The sequence below is a fragment of the Corvus kubaryi genome, unplaced genomic scaffold, assembly GCF_017639235.1.
Source record: "Corvus kubaryi isolate FWS band 111438036 unplaced genomic scaffold, C.kubaryi_AGA036_p1.0 64980, whole genome shotgun sequence".
Classification (NCBI taxonomy): Eukaryota; Metazoa; Chordata; class Aves; order Passeriformes; family Corvidae; genus Corvus; species Corvus kubaryi.
The window spans coordinates 41,053-65,083 of record NW_024581661.1 but is presented as its reverse complement, the minus strand read 5'-3'; the positions used below and the strand labels follow the sequence as shown (position 1 = coordinate 65,083).

At 40.8% G+C, this 24,031-nt stretch overlaps 1 protein-coding gene across 1 annotated transcript in view; it reads right to left on the bottom strand.

The window, feature by feature from the left end:
* LOC121672812 (neurexin-3-like) overlaps positions 1 to 24,031 on the bottom strand; it is a 69,728-nt gene that overhangs the window by 18,658 nt on the left and 27,039 nt on the right. Inside the window, exons 3-4 of the mRNA XM_042045712.1 lie at positions 10,067 to 10,270; positions 2,424 to 2,454 (exon numbers count right to left, since the gene is read on the bottom strand). Of these exons, the coding sequence (XP_041901646.1) occupies positions 2,424 to 2,454; positions 10,067 to 10,270 (235 nt within the window). The remainder of the gene's footprint in view (positions 1 to 2,423; positions 2,455 to 10,066; positions 10,271 to 24,031) is intronic.

The following is a 24,031-nucleotide window of genomic DNA, read 5'->3' as shown; positions in this document are numbered from 1 at the left end:
AATGAACATTAAGAGCAAGTATAAATGCTTACCTGGAACAATATGCAAGACTCCTATCAAACAGCATGAGCTTCAGCACTTGAAGAAGTGGGTTCTTAAGCTATGTGTTCCACAAAACCCCAAAAGTACAGCTCTGTTTACTTTTAGAACCATGGACTGGGTCCCTTGTATTCAGTTACCAGTGGCAACTGCTTGACCTGAAACTCTTAGCTGCTGGGAATCCCATTTCTCAAGTTACTTTAAAACACTTCTGCTCATTTCAGCAGACCCTGGCAGACCTGTCTGTATTTGGATAACTCCCTCTGCACAAGTAAATGTCAGTGTGCCTGCAGGAATGCTTACAGTGATATTTGGTCTACTTCTGCCTAACTATATTTTATTCATTCAAGGGTATAGTTTTCACCAATCCCCAGCAGGTTCCCCTCTAGAAAACAGGACAGCTGACCTGAGTTACTGCAACAGGCAGCAAAAAAACCAAGGTCTTGGAGGGACTAAGAGTAGGCAAGCTCATTTTCAGCAAAGCATCATAAAAAATAAATTAGGAAGATCCAATGTGTTTTAAATAAAGAAATAAATGTAAACCTTCAGGGGAAGACTGCATTTAAAAATGCAACACGCTCAACTATTAAAAATGCATGGTAGCAAAATGATTCAAGATGTTTTGATGCTTATGGGGAAACTAACAAAAACATTGAATTCAAACTGTCTGCCCACTGCTCTTGTTATATGATTCTCTTTTTCCTGTTTTTTCCTTTTTTTTTTTTTTAATGTTTCTTCCAATTAGTGCTAGCTTTTTATTTGCATGAAAAACAGACAATTGCTACTTGCTACTAAAGCTGACTTCCCACCTGAAGATAGTTTTCCATAGCTAAGCCTTTAAACAGCCAGCTGTCATCAAGAGTTGAAGATGTTGACAACATCAGATTGTTGTCCAGTACCAGAGGAAATGACATGAATCCTCAGGTGACACACATCAAGAAGAACTATGGGGCAAGTGTTTTGATAGAGTTACAGGCAGCTAAAGCAGCAAGAGCGTATGAACTCTTATGAAGCAAAAGATCCTATTTTTATGCAAATGTCCTCACCACTGCTATGTAAATTCTGGCAATCTCAGCTACCAGATTGAAGACACTTTTCCCTATTGCACATTCTATCTTGAAATTTAGTGTGAAAACTTCGAAGAGCAAAAGGAATTCAACAAGACCTGTCAAGATTTGAGTCATACATTGACTTATCCCACTTGTAGCAATTTAATTCCATACAACAACTAAGCACCATGCAGCTGCTTGCTTACACCCTTCCTCCCATCAGTGGGATGAGGAGGAAAATTGGAAAAAGGTAAAATATGTGGGTTGAGATAACAATTTAATAATTGAAATCAAGTAAATTATCATGAACAAGCTTCTATGGTATATTAGGGCTTACCCCCAGCCACAGGCTCACATGAACCACTTTCCAAGTCCAAAAAACTAATTGCTCACAGTTTCGTGCAAAGTAGGCTCTCAATCAGCTGGCATTGACCCTTCATAAATACTTACACATAAACTCTAATACAGAGGATCTGCCAGTTCAGGAACCTGGTTACAACTTCAGATAAGCCTCAAAGCACACTTGAGAGATAAACAGTTCCATTGTTTGGGGAGTGGGTTTTACTTTGAGGCCTACATCAACTTTGATCAACTCTTTGAAGTAGAACAGAAAAAGATTTGGCTTGCTCAGTCAGTCTAGAAATGGACATAATCTTTCACTATTATTTTTCACAGACATTTTATAATCCTTCCTCCCCACTTCTACATACTGAAAGGAATCTTCAGTGACCCAGAGATTCAGATGGAATTTCTTATAGAAACCTAAGAGTGGCAAATGCCATATATATACATATATATATGAAGTATATATAATATACTCTAAATGTAAGATCTAATTTTTTTCATTCTATACCCAAATAAAAATTACTTTGAATAAATGTCATGTTAAGTTGCTACCATTCTGTAATAAAGCAAGAGTTGGAAGCTTGTTTTGTTTTGGTTTTAAATATGCATGCCGTTTTGTAGTGGAGAGGTGCATACAGTACCTGTTGTTATTCTTATGTGGTTCTTTAAAAGTTTTCATAAAGCCAACAGGTTACCAGTGAAATATAGTATCAGCTCATCAGGTTCCTCAGGTGTTCTTCTGCAAAGCTATGAAATAACAGTTCATCTCCTCCTTGGAGAAACCTAATACAAAATTTGCCACACACAGTCACCTTAAAATCTTCCCTCCTCCCTCTCCAGCTTCATATCCCACCCATCAATTTCAGGAGATTATTTTTAAAGAAAAGAAAAAAAAAGAAAAGAAAAGAAAAACAGCTTATAAAACAGCAAAGAAAATAAAGTTATTTTAATATATATAGAAAGAGAACAAAATGAAACTTGAGGGAAAACTTACTGGCGTTACAGTTTATCCTGATACAGTCTAGATGGGGAAAAATAAATGAAAGATGAAATTGCATCCTTCAAGGTAACAGCTGCAGACATCCAAAAACAATCAGTCCACCCTTCCGGGGACAGACACACGCAAAGAGATGTGGCCATTTTATACTTATATACAGTCTGTACAAGTTCAGGAGTGGGTGTATATGTACAGTATATTCTATGTAAATATCTGTTACATAAATATATATATATACACACATATATATATACACATATGTATAGAGAAATATACCAATATACATACATATCCACATGTTGACACAGAAAGTTCTTTCCTTTTTATAGAAACCTACAAATCTAAGACTATCTTCCACTCCAGACCATGAACTGATGTGAATTACAATTAAAAATTTTATAATTAAGGCATAAAAATCTCCCTCAAGACACAAGTCATACTCAAGTGTCATTTTTGCTTTTTAGAGACCTTCAGCAATTTCCCTAAGAAGCTTGAAGCTCAAAGCGAACCTTTACACTTGGTTTCTTTTACATTAATTCTTATTGTTATTGCAAAAATACACCATCTGTCAACACAGAATACCTGTAAAATCAGCCTATGAGATTTGTTGGTGCAATATTTAACCCTTTCCAGCTCTCCCAAAGACAGACCCTCTTCTCATTCCCCCAAAAGCCAGCCCAGAACACTTTTTAGTATGTGCACAGACACATTTGACACTGTCCGCTCAGGTGAGGAAAGGGTTAATATACTGCCCTGTTGTGTCCTGTCATAAAATGGCCACTTGCAAACAGCTAACCGCACGAACGCCCAGCCCAGATTTCAGCTAGTTCTGGAGGTTGGGAATACTTTTTTTTTGGGCTTGGCAGGGAGAGGGGGGGTTTCTTTCAAAGGCCCCCAGGCCTGCCAGTTCCTCAGAGCCCAATCTCATCTTGCTGTCTGAACGCTAAGACTGAATGGGGTGCTTGTAACGTTCAGGAAGAAGATGAAATGGACAGTGAAGTGGCAGATCTGGGAACCTTTGCTGGCCCTGCTTCATTCAGAGGTTACAGGCAAGGGAGGGACAAAGAGAGGTACATGGAGAGAAAAACAGAGTTGTGCTTGTGGAATCTAATAAATGGTAACTGAGGAGTCTGCACAAAGAAAGCAAGTTGCAGTAGGAGACCCTGAGCTAGAGGGCTTCTGAGCATTGCTTCTCTTTTTTAACACACTAATGCTCAGCATATCTCAGGATATGATCCATAAGAGGATCTTTCACTTATTAATGCCTACTTGCAGCCTTGTGAACATCCACTGCTGTGGTGTCTAACATGGGTGAGAGCTATCGTATCAGTGCTATTACATATCTTGGGCTATGCTGACCTTCTCGGGAAATCAAGGCCATGAATAATAGCACCATGCTAGTAGGCACCTTGTCTGGACAACTAAAGCTTTAATCACCAGAAATGGTTGTATTTATTACAGAGATATGGCCCAGCAAGGGAGATTATATAGAATGGAAATACAGAGAAATATAATGCAGTTTGCTTCTTAACTGGACGAATTTTATGTTCGCTCAGACAGATGTAGAAAAATTACTTCAGCAGCTGACACTAAACACAGTTCTTAAAAAATGAAGGCGGGGAAAGAACAAGAGTCTATAAATAATAAAGAGTTGTAATGAGCAGGGACACACCAATCAGGAGTAACATAGCCAGAGAGAGTCTGTTTTCAAGCAGAACTTCTCCTGAGAAAATCTGGGTTTGGTTTTGTGCGATTAGGTTTGTCATGTGTCGTCAACCGCAACAGAAAAGTGGGAGCAAACAGCCCTGGAGCAACTGCTACGATCACCATACAGTGGTGGCTATATCCCTTATAGGAGTTGGGTGGGGCAAAGGGAGCTCTGAAGTACATGCAAGGGAACTTCCCTCTCTGACCTGATGGAGAGTCACAGCAAGAGAGATGCTCAAGTCTCATCGCAAGCGAGGTCAAGAGAGTTGCTACAGCTGGAACAACATGGGAATTTCTTATGGACTGAAGAGCAAGTATGCAAGAAAGGGAAATATGGCTGGTCCTCAGCAACATTCATCAGAGATTAAAATTACTTTTTTTTTGTTGATGACTGCAGAGTTGTGTTTTGGGGTTTTTGGGTTTTTTCAGTGATCCCAAAATAGCTATACGTCCTAGGGCTTACCCTCAGGCTGAAACGCTACTCCAGGTGAAGGGGGAAATGTTTCAAAATGAAAACCAGTGTAGCCCTTATCTTGGCTGCGAGATTCCTGTTTCAAAGGATGAGAGTCCAGGCCACTGAGAGGGCTTCCCTGGCAAGTACACAGCACTATTACATCTCCAGACTGTGAGCACAAAGTCTGCAATGCCATGCAGTTGGGTGCCAGACAGAAATGCCCAGGTGCACTCCAAAGGAACCAGCTCCCCATCCAGGTTTCATTTAACTGCGTCAGTGGGGATCCTGCAGGGCAGCTAAGAGCTACACCAGCACCAAAATACCATCCACACTACCATCAAAGAAAATACATAGGTTTCTTGTTCATTGCCTCAATTTTGAGCCTTGCCAAAAGCAATCCAAAAATTTTCCAAAAACATTAATACATGAAGTTGTTCTCTCTCTCTCTTAAATCAGTTTTTAAAAAGGAAGAAAACACTTATGTCCCCCATAACTAGTACAACAGTACAAATCCAAAGCAGAGGAGATTTTTCCTGGTGGTGAGGGTGCAGGTGTAGTCTGGTCTTTGTGCTCAAAACAGCAGCATCTGGTTAATTCAGGAATAATTTAAAAAACTCCTTGGGATTCCTCCTGCACAGTACCAGGCCAATGATACTTCTGGGAATCATCATCTGGGGCACTCAGCCCTGTTATCAGTATTTATTTCTGAGATAGGTTTTGGAGATGAGTATGCCTGAACAACTGTAAATCCAGTCACCTGCCAGTTCAGCAATTGGATGAGGAATGTGGTGGATAGTAGGGAAGTGAAAGTAGAGTCTGTTACTGCATGAGGAGCAGGATTAGCTGGGAAGACCTTCTGCAGTTACTTTCTTTTCATTAATTGTCTAATGTAAACCAGAAGCTCCTTCCTCAGTGCTCAGATGGAATCTGGGCATATCACTTGGAAAACGGGCCAAAGACAGTCTCCTTCCAAAAGGTTAAATAGCTTGACTGCAGTTAGCTAACACAAGGGATCCATTGTTTGAATTGAGGTATCTTTAGCAGCAAACATTCATCTGCAATTTAGGCCTGTGCTTCTTACCACCTGTATCTTTTTGTCTGAAAATAGTAATATTTATTTGATGCTGCTAAGGCTCCAGGCTGTTTTATCCTTGAATCAAGAAAGAAAGTCACCTTTGCTGTGTGAGAACAAAATGGTTTTTCCTTTGGATGAGCAGCCATGTGTGGCTAAGGAAGAGTACTTTTAGGCAAGAATAGGACAAAAAACTGTTTCTAAGCTCACTCTGAGTTATTTCCTATGGGAAAACCAGATAAAGTCCTGTGCATACTTACCCAACATTATATTGAGGCTCTTTGTCTCTCTCCTACTTGCACTATTTGTATGTAGAAATGACAAAAAACCTTCATTTTGGATGGGCAAAGGTGGCTCTGACATCCCTCAGGATTTAGCTTAGGAAAAGATAGGTGAGAGGGATGGTTACACTTCCTTAAATGAGAGGAGACAGGACGTATTTATCCTAGTGACCGGTGACCTGAATATCCTCATCACCAGTGACCAGGCCAGGAAGAAAAAAAAATGAAATATTCTTAAGTAAAAGTCAGTACAACATTATAACCCTGCCACTTATCAATGGGAGGAAAAATGTGAAGGTGGATCTCCCTATCAGACCAGCCATTTCTTTCCCTTTCTGCACATCATCTCAGCATCAAAAATTATTCCCAAGCATGTTCCAAGCTATGATTTGCTTAATTTCTCTCTCTCTCTCTCTCTCCTTCCACTCCAGACCCACTTCTTCAAAATCCTTCTCAGCAGAAGTGAGATATGCATCACATTCAGATTTCTATTCTTCACACAACAAAAACTCAAAACTACTGATAGTCATGCTGTCAACATGAAGATTTTCAGGGCCTCTGGCACCCACAGTGGAAAGGTCTGAAGCAACTTCCTTGCCCCTTCCTTAGAGAACTATTCATTGCTGCTCTTCCTTTCCCTCCCACCTTCTAGAGCAAGCCCCCAGCTGCCCATGGCCACCCACACCTGCTGTATCTCTCTCCCCTGACTGGCTTGGACACTGAGTGCTGAGGGGTGAGAGGGATATGCCAGCCCCTGCAGGCTGCTCCGTATGCTCTGTTCTCAGGGCTGTTTGCCGTGCGGGCCGCAGGCTTCAGGCCTTTGAAGGGTCGAATACCATCTTTTGATTTACCATGGCTGATGGGGTATGGGAAAGCTTTACAACTGAAACACACAGAAGATTAAAAAAAAAAAAAAAAAAAGAAAAAGAAAAGAAAGAAAAGAAAAAACAACATAGGAAAGACCTTAATAAAGACACAAATGATAATAAGAAATCTAATGGAATAGATCAAAGAAGAGAAGAAAGAGACAGCTCTTAGTAATAGTATTAAATGACTTACAAGAAAAGCACAGTTAACTCACCCCTCAAAACAGTCCTTGTTTACACACATGTATCACAGGTTAGACCCTCAGGGGATACTGACACATAGCTAGTAAGCACCAAGCATATTCAGGTCTTCAGAGGTGGTGTTGATGACTGTTTCTCACGGGTAAGGAGATTTTGGCAAGGTTGGATAAAGATTTGGTTCTCATTTGTGACATCTGGGCTATGAACGGTCTCCATACAGAGTTACTGTGACTTAGAGTAAACAACTGGAAATGAATGGCTCTGGTAAGGTGATTCCTCCTCAAATTCTGTTCTTCAACAGCAAAGTAACTTTGCTGTTTTGGTAGAAGGAAAGTTCTGTTTCAAGGACATTATCTGACAGCTTTATAAATCTGAAGAAAGGAGAGGTGAAGCTCAGTGTGCGTTCCAACAGTCTAAACTGCCTCTCTGTTGAGTCAGATATAGAAGAGTGCTGACAGGTTTCCACTGATCCAGCCTGTAGTCACTTTGGGGAATATTCAACCTCACAAAAATTTCCAGCTGAAAAGCTGGCAAAATGTGGCATACACATTGCTTCAGTCTGCTACTACACAGAACCAGCCTTCAGTTTACACAGGGGTTTGCTCACAGATTTTGTCCCTGCATTAAGCTGTCAACAACACCTCTTTCCCAAACATGTGTAGGCCATCTGTCAAATCTTTAGCCACATCTTTTAGGTGCCAGACAGTAAGAGTTGAGCAGTCCACCCCTACGCTAGGTGATGGCATAAAAAACCCCAGTGAGTGCTAGAAGTGACCAATGCCAATCAGGCATACAATGTTGACAGGCCCTGAGGGAAAATATTGTCTGCCAGCACAATATAATCAAAACTGGAAAGGAAAGAGTAAGCTTTAAAAAATAGATATATTCAGGGTTACCTAAATATAGCCTCCTCGTATTTACTTAGGGTCTAAGTCTAGGAGGCCCTGAATGCCCAAATGAGCAATTCCACTAATTCTCCTTCATTTTTAAGAAGATATAACAGAATCAAACAAGTGGTACCTTTCTCAGAAGAAAAAGTGACAATTTTTGATGAAGTCTGGAAATTTTCATGCTGTAGTACTTTTCATGTGGGAATACCAAAGGTGATAAAAGCAGTCCTTACTAAAATAGTAGCACATCCCTCACAGGGTGCAAAGAATTCTCCTTTCAACAAATAGAAAAACTAAGGCTTGAAAAGTAAAAGAACTGGCTCTGGGCTACAAGAGGATACTGTAGAGTTGGGCAGATACTCAGCTGCCCCATCACTTCCCCAACAGAATCATGCCACTACCAATCTTTCAGCGATTAATTTTATTTTCTGAGAAAAAAATAACTAGCCATAATTTTCAAGAAATGAAATGGGGAAAATATAATCTCATTTTGCTTGATTTTTAGCAACAACTAATTAGATCAGAAGAAAACGCAAACACATATACACAGATGCTCTGGGGTTTTGTGGAAGATTCTCTTTGCACATGTAAGGAGCCTCAACAGCAGTTCTTTTGAGCTGTTCTCCAGAGAAACCCTGGAAAATCTATGAAATTTTCCTTCGCTTAGAGTTCATATAGGCAGAGATGGCTATCATCAGAGTGCTGTTTCTCTTTATTTGAGAAGTTACTGTCATAGTTGAAGTTCATCTATTCCATCTGTCCTGTAGGCCAGTCTGGATAAGACAGCAACAGCTCTTATGCAGCTACAGACTCAATAGTGCTTTGTGCTTCTTCAGTCAAGCTAAGCAAAGCAAATATGCAAATATATGGGGGGGGGTTTTGTTGGTTTTTTGCTTTTATTTACTAAAAGGCAAGAGTTTCTATAGACTTTTAGATGGACACTCATTCATTTTAAGAGATATGAACTTGTTTGACGTATCTTCTTCTCTACACTTTCTTATTCAAAAAGAAAATAATAGGGCCTGGCTCACAATTTCAAAGCAAAAAAAAAAAAAAAAAAGACACCAGATGCAATTTTAAACAGCAAGCTTGTTCCAGAGGACAACTGCTGGACAACATATTCCACAAACAAAGCTGCTACATGGTTTGCTCCTGACAGTCACAGCTCTGAAGGGCTCTGAAGATGGTGATACTATTAGCACAAAAAATGTGAAAGCTTGTTCCAGTGGGCCTTAGAACTTTGAAAGCTGACAGAAATTCTAACAGACCATACACAAACCTTCACATACAATAACCTACACATTTAAAGGTATAAGATTATGCACTATGATGTTAGTTTTGCCTGTTTGAGTCAGAAACTCTTTTTAGTTGTATTCCTCCAACAAGCTGCATCACTGAAAAGTGAAAGAAAGCTTCAGCTCATGCATTTACATTCTTTAAGAATTTCACTCCGTAGAATACCTAAAGACTGTCAAGAAAATGAATTGAGGCTAATCTAATAGCACATTCACTCCCAATTGTTTTTGTGTTGTTGTTATTGTTGGACTTGTTTCTAATTGTCTTTTTGAATTATTTTCTGAGAAAGTATAACTCTAAGGAGACAGAACACAGCCCTTTGGGATAGGGGGATGCACTTTTACTATTGTTACTTTCTTTTTAATAAAGATACAACAAAAATCACCAGGCTTTTTTATTAGATATAAAAAATATGGCAAGCTGTATCAAATGCTACCAAATTATGCAAAGGGCAGGGGGTTCACAGGGCTTCTGCTTGCCACCATATCCATTTTGCTTCCTTTCCATGTTTGCCTTTGACTGTTTTGAGTGATGCTGGATGAATGAGGGATGTAACTGATCAAAAGATGGACCAAGTAGCATGTTTCACACAGAGCTCACCAGTCCCAGACCAAGAAAGGAAACTTAAAAACTTCAAGATTTAAAAACCAACACTGTCCATAACGAAGAACTGACAGCAAATCTTCATGCAGCAATGCAGAAGAGAATTTCTCTCCGCAAGAGAATATAATTATAAAAGTTTGTTGTTTTAGAAATCAATCCAATCCAATCAAACCAACAGAAATTAAATGAAATTATTTAAAAAAAAAACACTAATCACAAGCCCAAACTAATAGTGAAGAGGGCAGTGGAAGGTGTTTATACGATACCTAAGTTGACCATGAGTTTGACACGGCCTCCATCCAGCTCCAGGCGCAGAGTGTCAGCAGAGTCTCGTGAGGTGGTTGCCATCAACAGCCCATAAGCACGCTGGGACATGAAACGGAAGGACACATCTTCTGCTTCTGTGTGCATAACCATGGGCATGATGATCTTCATGTACATGCTGCCATCATAGCTCAAGATAGAGGCCTCTGCAAGGAATCAGAAAACAATTGCAAGAAATGAGAAGAAGTTACACCTCTGAAGAACCCCCACATCTACCACAAAGCACTGTGTCTACAGAAACCATAGCACTTGCCACAGAAAGGTATGTAACTGGGGAAAAGTGCAACAACCATTTAACTGCATCTAGAAACCCTGTGGGGCAAATATGAGCAGCAAAGAAAGATGTGGTGTTCACTGCAACTGGTAATAGCAGTAGCCTGGACACATAATTCCCAAGGTCAAGCATGTTAGGAGAGAGCCCTTTTGTGATTAGGTGCTAGCAGAGCCTTTGTTTTTCACATCTTCCAGAAAATGCAATCTCCTTCAGTGCACTGAAGTCCAGCCTTCCCTAGGACTAGCAGTAACAACTACAGTGACTAGTGTTCTAATTTCTGGTACTCTTGCTGTTGCTTATTTAGAGAGGAATTTCATTTCATCAATAACACTTTAAAGACAAACAACTGTATAAAGTGCATTTCCTAACAGGTCTTTTCTAAATCAGATTTGTTCCTTTTTGTGATTTTATATTTTTTCACTACTTACTAACAATCAATGTTAGTAGAGCTCTGCTGACACAACCAATGCAAATGAAGAAAGGAATAAACCAAACTCCATTGCAAGGGCCATTCAAATGCAGCAAAAGTTAGAAGATAGAAGCACAATGAAAGCCAGGAGGAGGGGGGGAAAAAAAGTGAAGAAAGAAGTTATGTTTTACTGTCATCTCTGAGGATGTCAAGGAAAATTGGAATTTCAGTCGAGGAAAGGAGTTAAACTTTGCATTCTCTATTTGTTCAGGGTCCTGTCTGCAGAAAGTGATATTCTCCTCTAAGGGGTAGAATTAAAGTCTTGTGTTAGAACTGCAGCAAGCACTACAGCATGGCAATTATTGTTTCTTCAGGGAATATGCTCAAAAGCATTTTCATCTGCAAAATTTACAAATCTACATAAATATATAAATGTATGAATCAGAGCATTCCTATTCCCCACAGCCAACCCCCACCAAAGACAGACCTGTAGAGATTGCTCCATGTAGGGCTTCTACCATAAAACTACATGTCAAAATCCCAGAGTTTAAAAAAACCTGACTGGTTCAGCTTCCTAGAAACATGGATGGATTGCTCTCTTACCAGTAACTCATCCATAAAGCTCTCTTACCAGTACCTCATCCAGTTCAGTTCAGCTGAAGTTTTCTCAAATGATTGACTGGGATTCTCTCCAGGCACCACCACCCCACCGCCCCCCCCCAGAAAGTTAACAGCCCATCTAATTTAACCAACTGCAAAACATGTATTTGGAATCTAGATGCTCTCCTTATACTTCAGCCCTTTGTCCCATTTTTCCCAGACAATGAGAGCAGAACTTCCATCAGGAAACAGCGAACTTGGCAGAGCTGAACCTTACTCCTCTCAACGTCTAAATGTTAGATGCTACAGTAGCGTAAATTGATGGGAAACTGAGGAAGATCTAAATGTCCGTGCCACAAAGCAACCATGGCTGGCTCCAAAATGGCCAGAAACAGAACTGCAATGCAATAAATATGCAAATGAGGTGATAAATAAAGATATAAATATCAAGCTGATAAAGTGACAGAGGAGACACATATACGGTTCCAAAATATTTAGTGGGGATCACAACAGTTGTGCAGATGCAGCAACCCACCACACTAACAGCTGGTGTGCAGCACCTCAGCGGTCATAGGACAGGCAAACATAAGAAGAAAACTTTTCTGGGACCACCATTAAGATGTCTGTGAACAGCATCCTTACTCACCAGTTTCCTTAGCTGCATTCACCACACACTGTCATGGTCTGTACACAGAAAGCTCTCTACACACATCACCCACTCAGCCATAACATTACACACATCTCTGGTACCAGTTGCCAGTGTTGCCCTGGGGTCCCACATCTTCATTTGGCCGAGAAACAGAGGAGCAAAGAAAGCCTCTTTTTCAAGGTGGAAGAATAGTTTCTTCCTTTCAAAATGAAATTCTCTTCCCCCTCACGTCTGCACCTTTCACTTGCCACCCACAGCTGCAAGCTGGAACTAAATGTACTGTATTTTATACATATACTCAAAGGCAATGCCTATGTACACACAAGCCTTCCTTGCTCTCTTTCCTCTCTCTCTCTCTCTGCAGATTGTATTAGAAAATCCAGTCAAGCATGAAATGGCTCTTTTGAGGCCTTCAGTTCAGATGTGCCTTGCATGAAACAGTTGCTGGCCCTAGCACATGAATAGCTGCAAGAAGGGGGTTGGAGGATATCGGGATTGTGAGTGGGAGTAGCTGACACAAATGTCCCAGCACTGCTGCTTCCTTCTACACAGTGCCATGCATTAGGAGCTTTGAAAACATGAGTTTTTCTGCAGTGACTAGAACAAACCAAAAGCATGGTAATAATGAGTCTCTTCCCTTCAGTAAAATTTGTGTCCTTCAGCTTTACCGATCCCATTGCCAGATAACTACTGTCCTTAGACAAGAAATCCCAACCCTTACTATTATACTTATGTAAGGAGGACCTGAGGAACACTCAGAATTGCTGAAGATAACATAAAAGTCTGGACAGTGTTTCAGCTGACATCTCACAGTAGCATAAACCAGGTATTACTGTCCCTTCTCTGGCCAGTCTGCTACAAGCACGATGCAATGAAACCTCGTAACAATTAAGTAGATAAAATTAATATCTTGAAAGAGTTGAAACAGCCTCCACAAAACCACAGGAGACAATGTTCTGTTCTTGTGCCGTATGCACTTGACATATTTCAAAAATAGCAGGATTTCATTCTCACTTTGCAAGCCTTCTCAATCTGGAGTATCTGGGAGCCTTTCAGCACATCTCCTTGCAAGCAGACCATTCCCTCCAGCTATGAAAATACTCCGTTCAGAGGAGGGTATTGCCTAGTAGCAGTCATACAAATAAAACCTATTTCCTTTTCCTGACAGTCAGTCCCCAAAGCTCAAGAAAAGCATGTTACAGCTGAGCAACACATACAGCAAATCTGCTCAGGGCTGAATGCAACCTGGCAACAAGTACATGACCTCAGCCACCCAGACACCTGTGCTGGCGACTTCTGCCTGAATACAGGCATCCATTCAACTGTCCTCAGCCACCCGCAGCAATGAGACTGTAATGCTTTGTTCAGCACCATACTAACAGGCAGCAGCACAGTTATCCAAGTTTAAAATACATGCAGGTTTCTGCCACCCTTCTACTTTTAGGGTAGCTATTATATTGGATGCATAGGAGCAATGTGTGAAATCATGCTTGAAACCCCCACAGACTTGTACAGACAAAAAAGTGAGTGGCATTTATTTGTGATCCTAATGCCAGAAGCTTCATTGCCATTAGTTTGGAGATGGGAAGAAGAAGAAACCAGGTGCTGGTTCAAAACTGCTCTGACATAATGCCAGAAATCTGTGAAAATCAATATGTTATTAGGAGCAATTAGCTTCCCAGTTTTGTGCTCTCAGACCCTGCCAGTTTTAATTTTACACTTAGCATCCAAAGGAGCAATTCATTGCTGCTTCCCCACAAGGCTCTGCATAAACCTCCCAGGGAGATGGAACAGGCATATTCTTAGCACACAGACAGAAAATTATTCAAGACCTCTTCATGCTTTTTCTCCTGCTTTCTAACCTCTCTCTTGTATTAATCTCCATCCCTTGCTTCTTTTCTTCCTTCTTCCTCTTAGTTTTTCTGTACTCTCCTTCCCCATGGTCTTTTTTCTCTGCCTCCCAGACTACAATACAGTGTAGTTTCTTACTGAAATTTTCAGAAAGGTGACATTGCAAAAATAATTAAAAATATCCACACTTCATGAAAGTTGAAGTCCCCAGTGACAGCAGTTCAGGGCACACAACATTTTCCCCAGCTACATTTGTGAGACCAAAACTCTTAGACCAAACATTTCCACATTCTTGCAAATTCAAATATCCGTGAAATACCTAAGCTATGTATCTGCAAACCAGACAACACTTTCCTGAAGGCATTGATTGCACAGCTCACCTCCTGCCCTCACATATCCACTAGCAGACACATGGCCCCAGATAAAAAATAGATTTTCTGAAAACAAAAATTACACTTTTAAACAAAACAAAAATCCTACAAAAATAATATCTAAAAAGAAAAAAAAAAGGAATCCTAATTCCTGTCCAAGTGGATTCCATACAGATGAGTTCCAACAAAAACAGCCTGACAAGTAATTTGGGAAGACTGAATGTAATCAATCAGACTGAATCTGACTAGAACCCAGGAGATAATACTCCTGTTTTGGTGGAAAAGATATGATGGCAACTTTAAGTGCTCACAAGCGGTTAGGACCTTGCACATCATCCAGCAGGATGGGTGCCAGAAGCTGTGGAGCTCCCTGTGCCAGTCCCTTGCTGCCCAGGGCTGTCCCACACGCACAGGAAGGTGAGTAGGACAGATGTACAAATGGGGGCCAGGTCCAACCGAGAAACCAGGAAACCTCAAGGTCATGAGGCAGGCCCACGGTCAGGCCAGGAAGTCAATCTGCTGGCCAGGGCTAAGAGCAATTGCCAGGCAGAGCCACAGTGACAGGGTTGGACGTGGGCCTGGCCTGGAAGCACCCGCGGCCGGGCATGCTGTGGGAGGGACCTGGAGACTGGCCCTGCCGCAGCATCACCGGGTGGGGGGCTGATGGCCAGGGGGCTGCCATGGGGCCCTGGGCCATGAGCAGGTGGGGCAGCCCCAGCGGCCAGGCAGGGCCTGTCAGTGCCCTAAGCGTGCTGGTGGTACCGTGCTCTGGGACTGCTTCTCATTGACCCATAAGAAAAGTCCATGTTTACTATGCTATGACACCTGCAGTAAACGGAATTTTTCCTGGATGTCTCCCATCTCAGTGTCATTGGGCTTCAACTTAAACTTAGCCCACCAAACACGAAAGACCAATTTGAAGGGATGTAAGTGTAATTCACTAGCACCGAGAGGGACAATAACAGAGAACACAAAACCATCTTTAAAACCTACGTAAACTGAAACTTTACATTAGGAATAAGAATGGGCTTTATTAGTCTTGCAAAATACCCTGCAAACAATAAATATCACTAATAAAACACTGAGAGGGTTTACTGTGCTAGTAAGAACCAAGCTATTCTGCTTTAGAGATTTCAAACTGACAAGATGTCAATAGTGTTACTATGAGTGTTATCCACTGGAAACTCATGAAGATAAAACAGTAAAAATCTTGGACACATACAGCTACAGAAAAGTAAAGAAACCAGACCGGTTTTGCTGATACTTAATCTCTCTGAAAGACCAAAGTATTTTTTTCAACATCAATCCAAGTTTTTCTTTGCTTCAAATTAAGATGATGCCTTCGTTCTTCACTCCCGAGTGGGTATATATGTCTGCTTTACAAAAGAATCTTCATATCCTGAAACTCAGTATATCACTATTCCAGCTCCCTCACTCTATTTTAGACTAAGTAAGCTCCTTTTTACTCAGCTTCTCCTAGCTTTTGTTTTCTAAAACCTGCCTCTTCTGCTTCTCATCTCTGGCTTCTTTCTGATTTGTATACTACTTTCTTAAATTAAAATTTTCCAATTTGAATAGCATATGTCAGTTAAGACCAAACAAGCACTTAAAGTAATTACATAAGACACCCTTATCAGTGCAATGTGCACAAAATAGTTCCAAATGAACAGCAAATGGAAGACATAATAGAACAAGCTCCAAGACATTCATCACATTTTTGGGGATGCAAGAATACTGGTGGAGCAGTAATAGTAATTGTCACTTATAAGGCCCCTGCTATAGACAAAAATTGCTAGCAGATGTTTACATAGGTCAGACGACACACAGATAAATATTCTTCACCAAACACATTTTTTCAAAACCTTGCAAAATTTATTTCATAACATTAATTAAAACATTTAATTTCTGAGCCTGAAAATAGCCCAGAAGTGCAAGTTCCTTCGTATAAAAGAAAAAAATTCCTGAAGAAACCTGAAGAGCAAACCACACCTATTTATTTATCTAGAAAGTCAGAAGAGAATAAATACTCTATTCACCAATTTCCTTTCCATACCATTGTCTCCCCCTGCTCCAGTATCTTATACCTCTTCTATCCCTTTGAGGTCTTCCCAAACACATAACCAAAGTCTACAGATAATATTATTGACTAAGTATCCACAAAATGGAAGACATTAAGAAAAAACACTAGGTAAATAAGACAAACAAAGAGCCCTAAGCAACACAGTGCATGTATTATAATGTCCTTCTTCAGACAAAAAAAAAAAATATATTACCTTGATTCATAGAGTTTAGACTTTGAAATTACTTTTGTTATGAACAAAAGTAATTCTGATTTTTCTTTTTAGAACAGCACTAATTTTCTTTTTTGAATCCAAAATTAACACTTCTACTATTTCTACACCTCTTCTACTTCAATATTATAAAGTGGGTATATTATACTAAAATCCTTTAAAGCTGTCCTGAGAGTTTTCATCTTAAAGTGGATGAAATCTCAAGGAACTAGTTAAAACTGTGAGTCTTCTATCATTGTAAGGTAAAATCCCACAAGACTTTTGCCTGTCTACAACAAAAGCTTCAATGGAGACCTTCCAAATTTTAAACTGACCTAGGGAAGACATATTAGGGATATGGATCCCAAATCTCCCTTCATTAATAAACCTGTCTAACATTCTTGGTCTGGATTCTAGCTTTGCCTAACTTCTGTACTTAATCAACTAACTCCCCAGGTTAACCTGTGGCTACCCTACAAAGTAGTATGTACCAGTTTCCATCAGCATCAGGCTGGGTATGCCCTTCCTACACTCCTGTTGTCATCAAGAGTTGTCTTGCTTTGTTGTCATCAAGGGGTGTGATTGCAAGAGCTAATCAAGGGGTGTTGTCAGGTGGGGAGTTACAAAAAAATTAAATTTGTGTACTCCACAGTGAAAGGCAAATAAACTTCACTTCTCCTTTCTTTGGGCTGCAATCATAAAGAACTGGCCTAGGGAGAAACTGAAAGAGCACTGAGTACCACAGTGGAAATATTTGCAGACAGAGGAAACTGTAGCTTGTAAATATTATTGCTAGCCCTGGGAGGTGACGAGTGAGGTTATATTGCCATACTGAAGCTTGGCAGAGACTCAGGAGAACCAAGAAGGAGCACATGGGCTTTTCAAATCTACTCCAAATGTCACTCTAACATTTACAGAGCTGTGTACAACTATTTGGGAAGAAATCTCTAGCAAGAAGGCTAAGGGTAGAAGAAAAACTGCTCCTCAGTGTAAAGGAGTGTAATGGGGAAACCTGCTACTAAAACAATAGCTGGAGAATTTGCATTACCATGGGTGGCACTTTAGAAAGTGGCACGACTTCTGTTTAGTTCAAACATCTTTGAGTCATCTTCACGGCACTGTCAAGCTACACAAAGCATTTGATCACTACCTTCTGAGTAGTGTTCACCAAAAAAGGGAGATCACAGCAAAAACGTTTGGTTTATCTCAGCATACAAAGAAAAAAAGAGGCAGCAGACAATCTGTAGCAAGGGAAAATTGAGAAAAATTTAAGGAAAAAATTACACTATGAGGGTTGCCACACACTGCAACAGAACTGCTGTAGAAACCCCAATCCTGGAAATTTTCAAAATTCAACAGCATAATGCCTTTAACAATTAATTCTGCTCTTCAAGTTGATCTCACTTGAAGCAGGTGTTTGGGACAACAACCTCCAGGGATCTCTTTCAACAATGATTATTCTATGCCAAGTGCCAGAATGCCCTGATTTCACTGGATATTGCACCTTTTCACAGACATCACCTTACACCTGCAAATTGCTACTGATTTGAGATGGAAAAGATTTTGTCTTGTGAGTTATCACATTGAGGGGAATGCCTCTTGCAGCAAGACTAAAGAAACAGAGGATTCAAAACATTGCTTTCCTACAGCCACTCTATGTCCTTGGGCAAATTCCTTACTCCTGCTGAATCATCTCCGAGCATTTACAGTTTGGAACCAAACATGTTATGACACTACTAAAGACACCTGATTGTTGTGCTTTCAGCCCTTTTCTCTGACCATATGGGAAAGCTACTCAAAAGGCAGTTATCACGTCTTGGATGGGTGTACTCTTTGCTGGGTGAAAAACTGGCAGGATGGCCAAGCCCAAGGAGTGGTAGTGAATGGAACCCAGGTGGTGGCCAGTCATAAGTGTTGTTCCCCAGGGCTCAGTATCAAGGCCAGTTCTATTTAATACCTTTATCAATGAGCTGGACAAGGAGATCAAGTGCATCCTCAGTAAGTTTGAAGAAGACACTAAGTTGGGCAGGAGTTTTGATCTGCATGAGGGTAGGAATGGATATGGACACACTGGAACAGTGAGTGGGCTGAGGCCAACGGCATGAGGTTCAATAAGGCAAAGCACAACTCCCCCGTGTGGTGCTACAGGCTTGGGGAAGAGTAGTTCCTGAAATGCTCAGCAGAAAGGGACTCGGGGGTGCTGGTTGAGGGGCAGCTGAATTTGAGTCTGCATGTGCCCAGGCGGCCAATGGCATCTTAGCCTGCATCAAAAACAGTGTAGCCAGCAGGACTAAGGCAGTGATTATCCCTCTCTACTCTGGTGAGGCCCACCCTGAGTGCTCTGTACTCACTTCAAAAAGGACATTGAGGTGCTGGAGCAAGTCCAGAGAAGGGCAATGGAGCTGGGGAAGGGTCTGGAGCACAAGTCTGATGAGGAGCATCTAAGAGAACTGGGGTTGTTTATTCTGGAGCAGAGGAGGCTCAAGAAGGGCCTCATTGCTCTCTACAACTACCTGAAAGGAGGTTGTGGTGAGCTGGGGGTTGGTCTCCTCTGTCATGTCTCAATGGATATGAGGAAATGGCCTTAAATTCTGCTAGGGGAGATTGAGATTAGATATTAGAATTTTTTTTTTCCCCTGGAAAAGTGGTTAGGCATTGGAATAAATTGCTCAAGGAAGTGGTAGAGTCACCATCTCTGGAAGTGTTAAAGAGGCATCTGGATGTGGAACTTGGGAATATGGCTTAGGGGTGATTATGGTGCTGCTGGGTTGACAGTTGGACTAGATGATATTGAAGGTCTCTTTCAACCTTGATGATTCTTTGATTCTGGGATCATCAGTCTATCACTTTTGAAAAGCAAGGCTGTAACGTAAACTACATTCATAACCTTTTTAAAATCCATAAACAACCTCTCCTCAGCTCTGTTTTTCTAATACTGGAAAGAAAAACTAACTACAATTGCCTCTGGCTGTTGGTTTAAGGAAGGTTCACAGCATTAGACAACCCTCAACTTCATTTTCTTCCTTTTCCTCATCTGACAGCCCCAAACTCTTAAACTTTGCAAATTCCTGGAAGAGGTGTGTTAATAGAATGGGGAGCAAATGGAAAACATGGGTCTACAAACTGTAGGTCAAACTTGTCCACACCATACTGGTTTTGAAAAAGCAAAAATTCTTCAACCCAGTGATTTAGGCCCAGTGATTCTTCAAATCAGTGATTTAGGGCCAGAAGTGAGACACTGCCATGCTGAAACTAAGTAGGCAGAGGAACTAGGTAACTATTTATTAACTCATGTAAGGCAAGCAGCTTCATGGAAACAAGAATGTCACAACACTCACGAAAGAGTGAAGGGAAGGTCATCTTTGAAGGGAAGCCCGATACAATAGACCAGGTAGTGATTAGGAGGGTAACAACAGCAAACATGCTGTGGAAAAATGCAGGATAATACGTAATTTGGAGATTCAGACTACAGCTTCCGAACTTAAAATACAAGATAAACTAAGATGAGTTTAAAATACGAGGATCTGGAGGAAGGTCCCTTCAGAGTCTTTTCTTCTTCTATCACAGATCTGCTGTCTTCCCTAAAAACACTTGCAAAACCACTAATCCGAGGGTGGTGACCATCTGAGAGCAACGCTCAGTCAGTGCAGCACAGACAGTGCCAAAATGATGACACTGATTTCCAGGCATCCCACAGGCTCTGTCCATTCCTAATGAAGTCATCAGCAGAGATGCAACAGCCAGATCTGTTCACCCAGCTAATTGCAACCACTGTTCAATTACTGGAACCATGATAAAGAGGCAAAGAGAAGCAGAAACTAGCAGCTGGCATGGAATGGCAGTTGATATTGCCAGGATCATGAAGGCTGATGCAAGTGGTACATGTTCAAGCCTGTAAATTTCATTGGCAGATAAAAGAAACTCAGTCCTACTTTCAAATAACAAACACTTGCCTTTTGAAAACATGATTGTACCCCAGACCAAATTCCACTTTACAACTCTGGTACCTGTAGATAAATTTTTTTTAAATAAAAAGAAATTTCACACAAAAAAAGAAGAAAAAAAGAATTGGCATAGATATGTGAGGCGTTTATGCATGAATGTTGACCCAAATTACACAGAATTTCAGTGCTTGGACTATTACAGGGATGTCCATGAACTGTCCTCTGTGACTTCAAACATGACCAAGTGCAGTTTCTGTCTTACAAATCCAGTATCTTTTGGTAAGGACACAGTTAGAAATTCATAGTCCATAACTCTGGTTATAATTATCACACAGTTACTAAACTCCTACAAGCCTATCTCAAACGCCAGAGGCTGTAGTGCAGGATCTACAGTGCAGAACTGTGTACAGGTCCAAATGCCTACACTGGCATTCAGTGAATGGGTCTACAAATAACAGCAGCCAGTACAAACCCTCAGTTCAAAACTCAAAGATTTGGGTTCATGGAGAAGAGAGTTCCATTAATCTTTTTCTGCTTCTCCAAGCTCCAAGAGCCTCCAGTGATCTTGATGGGAATTGTAAATGATAATAAATCCTGCTTCTTGTTGAAGCTGTGAAGATTTAGTCAGCATTGGCAACTTCTATGAGACTCTCCAGTCAAAAGAACTGGAGATGTATAAATTACGACAGCAGCTGTGACCCTAAAACTTTCACATTCACCATTGTGCAGCACATTTTATTCACTTTGAAATTCAGGGCAGCAGTCAGAATGCAATGAAGAGAGTTCTACTCCAAAAGCACCAGCCAGATGTCACAGTTAAGCAAAGCTGAATTTTCTTCATCTGCTTCTATCACAGACTTACTGAGATAGCTGCTGAGGCCTGAGGCTACTCCTACCCAAAACAAGACCAACCAAATCTTGAAATCACCAGGTATTTTAGACTGAAAATGCCATTTATGGGCAGAAGATTTTCAGATCACCTTCTATGGCGGCTATGACTTTTACTGAAATGCCTGGATCTCACCTGACCCTAACTGAAATTGGAAAGCTGTCACATTGTCACCCCATATCAAGACACTTACAGATAAGATGTAAGAATGTACCCACATCCTGTATTGTTCTCTTTATACTAGACATAACGAAAACCTCCAAGTTAAGAGAGTTTAATGGTGAATAACTGGCTATTTATCCTGCCTAAAGCACTTCTGTCCACTATAATACAGTCCAGAGGGACACTTACTCTGAATTGCTAGCAGCAAACTGCATGCAGTGTATTCTGTTACAACATTTCTGATTCATTACATCAAATTATGTCAGATTAAATGCAGCCTATCAGCAAAGAGAGTCTCCTCAGACCTGAAAACTGCCTCAGTGTCTGCTTATCAGTGACTGCACCTCCTGCATGACATCACTTTCCATACACCTCCACTCAATGCTAGGCAGCACACCTGCAGAATGAACTGCCTGGGAAGGAACTATGCCATGAGTGGGCAGGTAATAAAAAGCTTCATTTCACTGTGGTCTTCTCAGATTCTCTAGTTTTTTGAACAATCTGTTTATGAGATTGAGAACCTGAAATACTCACAGACCAATAGCAAGGAATAACTCTTCCCCCTCCCACATCAGGGTTAATTCTTGTACAGTTCAGGAGAGCATTAAGGATGGTACAGTTGATATCTGTCACAAGGGTGGGGTGATAAATTCAAACATCAACCCCTCATTCTTAAAGACCAGAGATCAGAAATTCCTTAGATGGAAAAAACCAGGAATTTTGTAATCTCAAACAGGTTTTTCCACATCCAAAAATCACTGTTTAGAATGACCTTCAGGGCTGCCTGTGCTCTGAGGAGGTCTGGGACAAGGGGAGGAATAAAGCTACCCAGCACAAGTATGACATGTTTGCTGATCTGGGTGGCAGACGGAAAGTGCAATCTCTAAGAATGGATTCTGAATCCTAATAAAAACCTAGGTGTTTGATAAAAACATCAACAGCCACAGTCTCAACACTCTGTACAGTGGAAAAAACAGTTTGCTTTCACCTAAAATGTCTCCCAGGCCCCTAAGTGCAGAAGAGATGGAACGAAGAGACTAAATTGCGAAACTCATCCCATTTAGCTAAGTGGGATCACAGGTAAGGTCAGGGAAGTTAATCACTACCCATTTGCTGAAAATTACCCATAAAGGGTATTAGATGCACAATTCTTTTACAGCAATTAGCTCTTGTTGATATGAATATGAAATAGGAACCTAGTAAGAGTTACCTTGGTAATAAAAGGAAGGAAATTAATCAGAACAAGGATGGAAGCCAAGGTAAGTTTGGGGGGTGGCCAGTTCAGATATATGTTTGGAGGACTGGAGAATGCTTTCACATGTATTATTTGGCCAAATCTCCAAAATGTATCAGAGAAAGTGAGATTATTAGAACGGAGTCCAACACAATTTAACAAAGCATGGTAAAAGCCGATGGGAGCGTGTCTATCAGATTAACTTTTGTATAAAGGCTGTGGCAAATCCATCATGAGGTTTTCCAGGCTCTGAGAAAGCCTGACCAGAACTGGCCCTACCAGCAAATTGTGTTTACTTCAAGGATGAAAATTTTCTCTTCCCTCATTATACAAGGACGAAAAAGTGGTGGGGGAGACAGCCTGAAATCTCCTACTCTCTCAAATGATATTTCTCTACAGTGGTAAAAGCCATTAATCATTACCAATTAAAACTGTGGAAAAAGAAAAAAAAGTAGTTACATCTGAAGGCATTCTTTCAGTTTTTCCACTACTTGCTGCTAGCCCCTTCTCTTGGGTTGTCTAAAATCTGCACCCCTACTTTTTCTGTGTTCACTAGAAAGGGATAAGAAAGCCAGGCTGCAACTCTGCAAAGGCAGCCTTCAGCTGCAGGGAGAAGAGTCTGGCTGCTGCACAGGGAAGCAGTAGTTAGGAACAGCCGGACAGCTGTGCACCTCACATCTGCCCACATTTCAAAGGAATGACCCAATCCAGCCCAGGACATAGCAAGCACTCAACATTCTACAAGGACAGAGTGGTAGAGGAAGCCAATAGCTGTTACTTGTGGCTGAAGCACGGACCTCCTGTGAAACTGGTATCAAGCCTTAGTGTCCCAGATGGCCTCCAGTTTGAAAAATATTTGTGAAAACATCCAGAGGCCTTCCCACAAGAGATGTAAAGTTGAATTAAAGCTAATATAAGGAAACAGAAGAACACATAATCTGGAAGTTTCTACATTCTAAAGAATCCTGTACAATTTCAGAAATTATTTAGACAAAAATTATATTGCAACAACAGGAACTGTTTGAGCCTGACAGTAACAGCTGCCTATCAGGACACCTTCAGTTTAAATTTGAGTACATTGCAAAAAATAATCTAAACCAAACTATCTGTATGTAGTTCACCTGTCAGATTTCCCCCTCCTACTGTTCAGGGCATCAGAATGTGGTATTTCTTTTTCTCATATCTTTCATATTTTTCTTTCTCCTGTTACTGTGCAAAATGCCAATACAAAGAACAACAAAAACAGCAAGCTGC